The sequence below is a fragment of the Montipora capricornis genome, chromosome 6, assembly GCF_036669925.1.
Source record: "Montipora capricornis isolate CH-2021 chromosome 6, ASM3666992v2, whole genome shotgun sequence".
Lineage (NCBI taxonomy): Eukaryota > Metazoa > Cnidaria > Anthozoa > Scleractinia > Acroporidae > Montipora > Montipora capricornis.
In genome coordinates this window covers 4471637-4481484 of record NC_090888.1, presented here as the reverse complement: position 1 = coordinate 4481484, position 9848 = coordinate 4471637, and the positions used below count along the sequence as shown (strand labels likewise).

General features: G+C 39.6%; 1 protein-coding gene across 1 annotated transcript in view; it reads left to right on the top strand.

The window, feature by feature from the left end:
* Positions 1-3000: 3000 nt before the first annotated feature.
* LOC138051247 (von Willebrand factor A domain-containing protein 5B1-like) overlaps positions 3001-9848 on the top strand; it is a 12288-nt gene continuing 5440 nt past the window's right edge. Inside the window, exons 1-3 of the mRNA XM_068897412.1 lie at positions 3001-4447; positions 7389-7503; positions 8425-9722. Coding sequence (XP_068753513.1) covers positions 3210-4447; positions 7389-7503; positions 8425-9722 — 2651 coding nt within the window. The 5' untranslated portion in view covers positions 3001-3209. The remainder of the gene's footprint in view (positions 4448-7388; positions 7504-8424; positions 9723-9848) is intronic.

Sequence of the window (9848 nt, the reverse complement as noted above, 5' to 3'; positions counted from 1 at the left end):
CTCTATTATTATTATTATTATTATTATTATTATTATTATTATTATTATTATTATTATTATTATTATTATTATTATTATTATTGTAAAATTGTGGGGATTTTGAGAGTAAGAAAATTCTGGCTAGTGGGATTTAAAAATGGAAAGATTCGCGGTAAAAAAAGTTGTTACAGAAAGAACTGTAGCGCTGTCGATTTCATATTTTACTAGTCGCATTACATGCCGTTTTGAAATTACAAGTAAAAGATTAAGTTGGAGTCGCTACAATTATATTTACCCAAAAGTGACTAAGATGAGGTCTATACTTGAACATAAAATAGACTATAAAGGGGTAGCGACAATGGACCCAAGTACTCCCCCCAGGGGGGATCATTGTTTGTTTGTCTTTTATTTCTAAAACGATCGTAACAGTGTGGACTTTGAAATTAAATAAGCTTGAATCGTTCATAGGCTGGTATTGAATAGATTATGAGCAAAAACGACATGAGTAATAAATGCAAGACAAGCTTCTGCATGACAAGACAGACAAGTAAACGATTGTTCCACCAGTTCAGAGCAACATCTGATCGACCGGTTTAATTTGTTAATTTGTCAAGATTGTCAAGTTCTGGACAGATCTGGATACTGTTTGTGCTATCTTTAAAATTCAAACGACATTTCCACAAGGCAATGAAGGAACACCAACTTTTTTCTCCGCTCGGGTTGATTTTATCTTATTTTCCCTCCCTAGCGAGCTACAATTTAGCCCGAGTTCGATAGAGAGCATGCCCGCAGGCTAACTACATGTACAGTTCATTGAAAGGGATCCTGTTTCCTCGATGAACAATATTCCAAACAATAAAAAGGAAACATTGATTCTTGACATTCAATTTTTACTGACAATCCTTCGATTTATCAGCGGATTCCCTATTTTTTTCGGCAGCTATGCAGAATGTTTTTATACTGTATAATGTATCATTTTACTGTTTTGCTCAAGTACATCAAGCCTGCAGGGACTGACTAGGCTATTCTATTAATCTGTATTAGTTTCACAATGTTCACCCGTATCTAATGTTTATTCTTCGATCTTGCATGTCTTTTGAAAGGTGTTCTTTCAAACAAAGTACGGATGTCCTTAGTCAAATGTAAAGACAGCACGTACCAGAGTAACTAAATATTGTTTGCTCAATGCGATGGCAGGTGTCTCGATCTTGTCTTCAGTTGTCATACGTACAAAGGATATTCGATTGACTCGTGAAAAACTACGATTTTCCTTTAAAGTCTTAATTCCATTACAATGAAGTTAAATTTGGAGAATTTCGGTCTAAGCTTGAGTGGAAAAAAAGTTGGAGTTTTCGTTCGGAAAAGTACGTGCCCAATTATTTCGGGCCCCGTGTTGGTGCATTTTTTTCTTCGAAACGCTAATTGAAAATACATGTAATATCATTTTTTCTGTCTTGAAAACATTCGAAATTCGGTTTCTTCGAAATATTACGTGGATTGTCCGTAAAACATGGCTTTCTGGGAAGTTTTCGGGATTCTTGAAAAATGGGCCTCTGACCTCCTGATCAAAATTATGAGTTTCTGCAGTTGAAAATGCAAGTTTAAAACACACAATCTAGTTTTTCGACATTTTAAATTCTATTTTTTAATGTTCTTGTGATTAAGAACCAGATAAATACTCTAGCTCGACACTATTCAACTTTTTTCAAAATTTGAGTCTTTTTCTTGGGAAAAAAGACTTTTTGTTGTTAAACCCGCAAAGTATTCATTTCCATTACCCACATGGTCAGGTGAGATCACAAGAACCGCAAATTAAATGAACCTCTTCAGGAACGTCCTTACACATTCCGACTGAGTTCTAGACTATCGTCACCGAAAAACAGTTTGAAGCTCAGTCATAACTGTTATTGATGGGCGCAATGAATGCGAATATTAAAAATGTTGAAAGAAGACATGTACTTTAAAATTACTATTTTGAGGCTATCATAACGTAAGCTCATTGCGGCATGAGTTTGAATCTTCGGCTTGTTCCAGGGAACTTATCTTTCATCGTTCATTGCGTTGCAAGTCCGATAAAAATTAACAGCTGAGAAATTTACTCGACTACTACTAGACTATCGTCACCGAAAAACGTTTTGAAGTCATAACGTTTATTGACAGGCGCAATGAATGCAAATATTCAAAATGTTGAAAGAATAGATATAGGCTCATAAAGTAAGCTCATTGCGGCATGAGTTTGAATCTTCGGCTTGTTCCAGGGAACTTATCTTTCATGGTTCATCGCGTTGCAAATCCGATCAAAATTAACAGCTAAGAAATTTACTTTTCATGTGATAATAAGTGTGTTGGATTAGGAAGAAGACGAAACGAAGACGAGTCTTTTAAATCATAAGGGAGGTACTTATTTTCAGCTGCCTGTAACTATATCATCTCAATGATCAACAAATAAAAAAAAGAACTTTTAATATTTGCCATTTTAAATCAGCTTTTGTTAATTTGTAATATTGATCCAGTTTTAGTATTTTAACACAACTTTATTTCTCGTACGCGTATGTTTTCAGAAATATACAATTTACTTAAGTTTTAAAGAGTGAAAATTATCACTCATAGCACAACTCGGTGGTTTTGTGCAAACTCAAGCCTGATATAAAATTTCCTTTCTTTATGTTAAAAAGACACCGAGTAGACAATGCGCAAGACTTTTGCTTTTTCGGCTAGGAAATTTATAAGCAATATTTATTCAAAACTAAAATTAAAAAGATGATTGTGGTCAATTGCACAAAGCGTACACAATTGGAGGTGATAGTGCAACCTAATTGGTTAATTCATAATACACGGAGGGAAGTTTGGGTTTATTTCATCTCGTTGATTGGTTGGGTGCGTAACGCACGTGCTTCCAGTTGGCATTTATATGGCTTCCCACCTTAATTGAGTCGCGCGCCAAGTTTATTTATTGGCCAATGACGTTGGAAACGGATGTTGCACCCAACAAAATCTTGGGTAATAAATTTAATTGTTTCCGAATAAAATATACTGGAGAAATTATAATACGCACATCTGGAGCTTAAGAACAAAAACCTTACAAACCGACTCGGTTCGCTGGAATTGTTTTCTTCGAAATTACTCCCAGCGCACATTCTAAAAAATCATTTTCGAATAAGGGTTCGAGTATGTGTTAGAGAGAATCGAAGACGATGGTTGATCGCAAAAGTGTTTGCTGAAATCAAAAGATGACTGGCCTTGTAAATCGTCACACGAACTCTAATCTTCAGCTCAAGGCGTCAAGCATTTTTGCCGAGGTCAATGGATTTGCGGCGCGTGTTTTAGCTACGTTGACCTACTGCAACGACTGCGAATATGATGTTGAAGGCTTATTTATTTTCCCGCAAGATGAGAGAACGACAGTGGTAGACTTCGAAGCAACTATTGAAGAGCGTCATGTTAGCTCTAAAGTCTCTGAGATCACAACCAGGAATTCGGATAAACAATCTTTTGCGACGGAAGAGAGAGACGACGATCTGTTTTCCTTAAGTTTAGGAAGAATTCCTCCACTTACTTCAATATTTGTTCAAGTGACTCTGATTACAGAACTCGGGACGGATGACAAGACCGGCGGATCGCTGTTCGTTCTCCCGTCTGTATTCACGCCGCGTCTTGCCAGCGAAGATGACACCGAATCGGAGATGTTCGGCTCGCAAATCCTGATTTCTAACGTTCCTCGCAAGACACAAGAGCCCTACAGCTTTGAGCTGCAACTAGAGGTATCCGCGCCGTGCTTGTTAGCCGGCTGTTCCTCGCAGACACACGCCATTCAAGTCGACGCAGACTGCCGAGCGGAAAACGCTTCGCGCATTCATATAACCATCGCAGAGCCTCACACTTACGACCGCGAACTAGAAGTTGTGCTTCACCTGTCGCATCCATTCGATCCGTACGTGCTCATCGAAGAAGGCAAGAAAGATTTCAGCTCTTGCCAAGCGCAAAAAAGCCCAGACTTCGCAAACGAGGTGGTCTCTATTGAAGATTTCCATAAGAAAGCAGCTATAATGATAAATTACACCCCGCGACTTTGCAACGCTATCGCGATTGGAGAGTACATTTTTCTCGTTGATCGAAGTGGAAGCATGAGCGGTGATCACATTTTTCACGTCAAAGAAACACTCATTCTTTTCCTCAAAAGTTTACCCACAAATTGTTACTTTAACATCATCGGTTTCGGTTCGTATTATCGAAGTCTGTTTCAAGAAAGCCAACCTTACAACGAAACAACACTTGGAAAAGCGTGTTCTTATGTTCATAAAATGAAGGCGGATCTTGGTGGTTCCAACCTTTTGCTTCCCTTGGAATTCATCTTTGAAAAACCCACAAGACCTGGAGTTGGCCGAACGGTGTTTGTGATAACTGACGGAGGCGTATCGAACACAGTAGAGGTCGTCGATTTGGTCCGCCGAAATTCCTTTACAACTCGGTGAGTTTTTAACAAACATACTTTTTTCGTTTTGTGAAGAAAAAAGTTTGGTTGAAAGTTTTAGTAATATCTCGGAACACAGAGCTTGTTGTTTGTTTGTTCTTGTTGCTGTTTTTTTTTCTTGGCGAAAGGCTTTTTAATTTCACAATTAACGCTAGCCTGAGGTCGCAATTAAGTTTTTTTATTCGTTTTATGGAGCTTTTTTTCCTCCTTTTGTTGTCTTTTGTTGCTCGCAAAGTTTTCGATAGAGAATTGCTGGGTTTACTTATACAGCGTAAATATTGCATTTAAAGGAATTTTCTCATCTTTCGAATTTTTGGCGTCCGTAAGGAAGTGCGAATTCAAATATCAACTTTAATCTTGCTCCGATTTAGTAATAAACTTCGCATTAAAATGTTCGGAAACGGAAGGGTCTACATATTACTGTTTTACGTGGCCCTATCTTCACATACTTGAAAAATTCAAATAGCCCGATTTCCAATATTCACGAAATTTAGTCAGAAAGTTAAATTTGATTTTTGTAAAGGAGACGTGAACCGTGTTTCAGGGTATACTAAAAGCGTTATTTATGCGTAAAAAATTTTCGCGCTAACGTTTTGGATGAGTGTAATGTTTTTTCCAAGCACCACACAATACGGCCGACGCGCGCGATATCAGATACATACACTTCTCATTATGTCTGCGTAAACATGTCTGTATATTTTCCGACGATGCTTAACTTGGCGTTTTACAGAATGCTCAACGTCTTTGATTATATTTCGCTTTAGGCTAATTTCAGTCTGATTCTAATATAGCTTCCGCTTCTAAGTTTTGTTTCATATGTGACGCAAGATCGTGGTGTAGATCATATTTTTCCGTCAAAAAAATCTTTTTCAGTCTTTTTCTCATTTAAAACATTCTTTTTCAATGTAATTTTCAAACTTTGTGCACGCTTTAAAGTCGACTTTGCGATAAATTCTATTCATTTATTGGACTGACAATGTTTTTCGCCCAGATTAAAAACAAATTAACATCGACCTTAGAAATGTTCATATTGTTTTGACATTTCGGTGGAAGATTTGATCATGAAGAAAGTCTGTCAGGTTTACATCCTAAAAGATTTTAATATGGTCAAAACTTCTTATTTTCACGATCTACTGAGGTTAGTCCTCGACAATAATCCTCAAAGAAAGGTTTGTAGGAGCTTAAATGGGGAATGCATGGCAGTTATGTTCTAACAACTCTTTTCATAATGGCTTGATGCTTGCATGGTTTATAGGGAATTCTGTGTGATGAAGTTTGCGCATAACCTTAAACCAATGCAACAGTAGATTAAAATTAACACTTTAAACTCCTACACAAAAAAACAGAAAGGTATTACTCGACACTGAAAATGAGGAATCGATGAGACTGAAATATATGGCTCTAAAAAGTTTAAACTTTGAAAATTTAAATTTTAGGAAGCTGCGGAATATCTACCACTTAAAATGTAAATCATTTATAATTGCTTTTAACCTACTGCATAAGCAACGTATGGATTTTTTTATTTTTATTTCGTAAGGTATAAATACCATTCTACTTCGATCAACTGACAAAAAAAATTGTGTTCTGTTTTTATGTTGCCATAGTTTGGAAAGGAATTTAATCGGCGAACTCTTAGCAGGGAGACCACCTTTTCAGACAACGTGAGATCATTAAGTCGAATTTTATTTCTTCAAAGAAAACGAGGAACTTAAAAACAGGTGGCAATTTCAGAGTTTCGTCAATAAGAATTGAAGTGCAAATTTTAAAGTGGTAATCTCCATGAATAGAAAGACGTGTTGAGAGAAGTTTTGCAATTGCTAATGCGATTGAAACGTTAAAATGACGAAAATGAACTTTGCCATACACCTATGGAAAAAGCGCTTTTTTGATCCAATTTCCGCTGTCTTCTACGACTTCCCAGGGGGTCGCATTTGTCTTGAAATTGCTCAATGCTTTACTCGATGTCAAGCCGATTTATTTTGGTTACAAAGAAAATGGTTTTCGCAATTTTGTGCGGATTTTCGAATTGAGCTTTATCATGTTTCGGGTGAAATATGATGTGAATGTAAGTTGGCTCGGATTTATATCGAAAATGAAAATCGTTATTTAGGTAGTATCTTTTTTCAGTGTGGTGAAAAATTAAGTTAGTTAAATCCCATAACGATAAGACGTGTCGCCGAAGCGCTGTGTTCAAAAATTAAGTCAGCCTTAACGGACGTTGAACGGCTTCTCCGGACAACTTGTCCGGCGCTGTCATTACCACACTCAACTGAGACAACTTGACAATCCACGACTAAACTCAGCCACCTTTTGTCTCCCTTACGCAATTAAAGATGGATAATTTTAATACATTAAATTGAAGGCGATTATTCTCTCTCCGTTTCGGTCGATATTTAAATTTACTCGCCCTTTTCAAGCGTCTTTTTAGACGCTTGAAAAGGGCACAGATATCATGAAGGTGTGATTCCAGCTGCAAACAGCGTTGAGTTAATGGACATAGCTTTTCGGATATCAATTGAATGCATCAAACGGAAGATTTTTAAATAGATATATTATATAGTTTCTTGCTTTTTTCACTTTTCACCTGCCGGCGAACAATATAAAAATCTTTAAGAATACACTGCGATGCTGAGGGATCTTTTCTGAGATGGGTGGACGAGTTTGACTGGGAACTAAAAATGTTTTCAGTTCTAAGCATGCGCATTAGGTTTGATAGGTTGCTTTAGTTATTCGGTAGCAAACAGAGCATAAAAGCTTCTCAAAAGGACTCTTAACACGAGGAGGACAAATTCACCAGAGATATAATGCCTAGCACAACCGGACATTTATCCAGGATATCGATTTCACATCTGGGGGTCTTCCGGACACCCTCGTGCAAAATTTGGGGTTCCATTGTAAAATTGTGTGTAACATTTGTAGCTTTTTGTTTGTTTGTCAGGTTTCACACTTTTGGAATCGGACCCGAAGCATGTCCCAACTTGGTGCAGGGCGTGGCCGGAGCTGGCCGGGGTCAGGCGCACTTCATAGCTGATGATGAAAGAATACCCGTCAAGGTAAATTTTTGTAGCCTCGTCATCAGCTTCGATAGGGTCATCACACCCTCCTCCTCTTCCTCCTCCCTGCTTCCCCCCCCCCCCCCCCTTGCCCTCTTTTCTCTCCCTCTTCTCCTCTCTTGCGCGCTTGCTCATTCGCCCCTCGCTTCCTTTGTAGAGAGGCTATCAACGACGCTTCTTCGTCGGACTGCACCCAGGGCTGTGCTCTCCGCTTCTCGCCAATCGGTTCCCAGTTTCTTCAGATCAGCCTGGTAGTCCCGACTCCAGCCGCCCTCTCCTGCACTTCCCGGTCTGACAGCTCCTTGTCAGGGCCTGGAGGGTAATGCTTGTTGCATTGCAGGCTTTCCTCTTTGTACAGCCTGGTTGATTACCTTGTAGTGGAGCTCGTGAACTTGTGCATTGAACTCTTTTTTGTGGGTGAATCTTTAAATAAATCAATAATAGATAAATAAACAACAGATCTGATGCCATAAGCGAGGACACAAGAGAAGAGTGGACACTCGAGAAAACACTCTCTGCAGATACAAGAAAGTGAAATGAATTAATCAGAACTTATGGCAAATTTTTGTTAGTCAATATTCAAGTTCTTGACAAAGTCGTGTGTAAAGCTTTTGTTTCAACTGAAGAGGCAAACCGACACGAAATCTAAAAAGGGCTTATCCGAGAACCATTTAAGACTTGCATAAGAACTCTTTTCCTTGCAACAAAGCTGGGTATTTTAGGACACCAAATTTTATGCCCAAATATGGACAAAAATAAGATCGATGCTGCACGCGCGGGAAAATGTGCGATCGACGTTACATCCAAATAAGGAAATTTTTAAACTCAAGAAAACCCCAGCGCTGAACCAGAGTTAATCCCTTCAAGGTCACTTGCTTCTGTTTTTTGGCTTTGAAATCATTTTGGATTTATGGTTTCCAGGTGATGGCAGCTCTTGCAGAAGCTCTCCAGCCTGCAATTACAGATTTAGAAGTGAGCTGGCATCTTCCCGAAGGATATGACGTCATACAGACGCCCCAGCTTCTGCCATTCGTGCAAGCCAATAACCGTTTGGTTATCTATGGGACTTTATTTCGTCCCCCGGCGGAGGAAAAGGACTCTCCAAGAACACCCTCGAAACGGAGAATGGATTGGAGCATGCGATCTTTCTCTAACAGTTCTGTGAAAGTATTTTGGTTTGAGGACGAGTGCGATTTGTTTTCAGACGATCAGCTGTTGAGTGAAGGCGATAATGAAGCACAGGGACTTTGTGAGGACGTTTGTGAAACACAAGGTAGCTTCGATGTAGAGACAGACAGTTTTCCCGAGCCTGATACGATTGAGGCTATTGCTGATGGGCTTTTACGGCGCATGTGCAACGGATTGAGAAAGGATACGTCTACGGAGAGTTCGCTAACCTCCGACGAACTTAAAAGCGATGATCCTTGTGAATCAAGCGATTTGCCATTCGAGGAAGGGAAGACTGACAGTTCAAACGCGACGAAGTGTATTCCAGATGCTCAGGACGTCAACATGAACGTTAAGAACACGGGACAAGTCGAGCCGTCCGGTACTCCAGTTTTAGACGACTTGTCTGTTAGTGTCAAGTGTGACAGTGTTTGGAGAGAAAGGAAAGACTTCCATCCGGATAGGAATTCCCAAGAACTTCAGCGATCACCAAAACTTGCTCGAGCCCACGAACGAGACAGTGGTGTTGGATTCAGCATGGAGGAAAACGATAAAACCCCGGATGAGAACAAGAAAACGTTGGCCGACATGCCCTCAAATTTGGAAGGAGACACGGAAAATTGGAACTGCACAATCGATAGTCCTTCTGTGGATGAAAGCGATAATACAACAAAAATCGGCTTTCACATTCACAAAAACAGCACTAATTTGTCCCAGCTCGGCGTACCAAATGACTTTGGTGCTGTCAACATCCGGGGTTATGTTGGAGAGGAGGAAGTGGAGCAAGTCATTCCATTTCCGGTGAACCGCAGTGGGGGATCTTCCGAGCGTCCCACAATCCACCAGCTCCTGGCGCGCTCTCTGATACGAGAAATGCAGGCGACGCTTGATTCCAAATGTTGGAAAACACGTGAGATGATAGAACGAATCAGTCATCTGTCCAACATACAGTGCAGATACACCGCACGGGTGGCACGTGACCAGTATTGCTATGACGACCACATTTTAAGCGCCTTGCAGTTTCCTCAGAAGGAGAATCAAACTTCTGTTGGGTAAGTTGTTAATAATAAACATTTAACACTTAAGACTGCAATGCCAGGAAACGATCTATTCATTACGTTGGGTCGACACAGACAGTGATAAGCATAAACACACCACTGTTAGGACAGATCAAACAA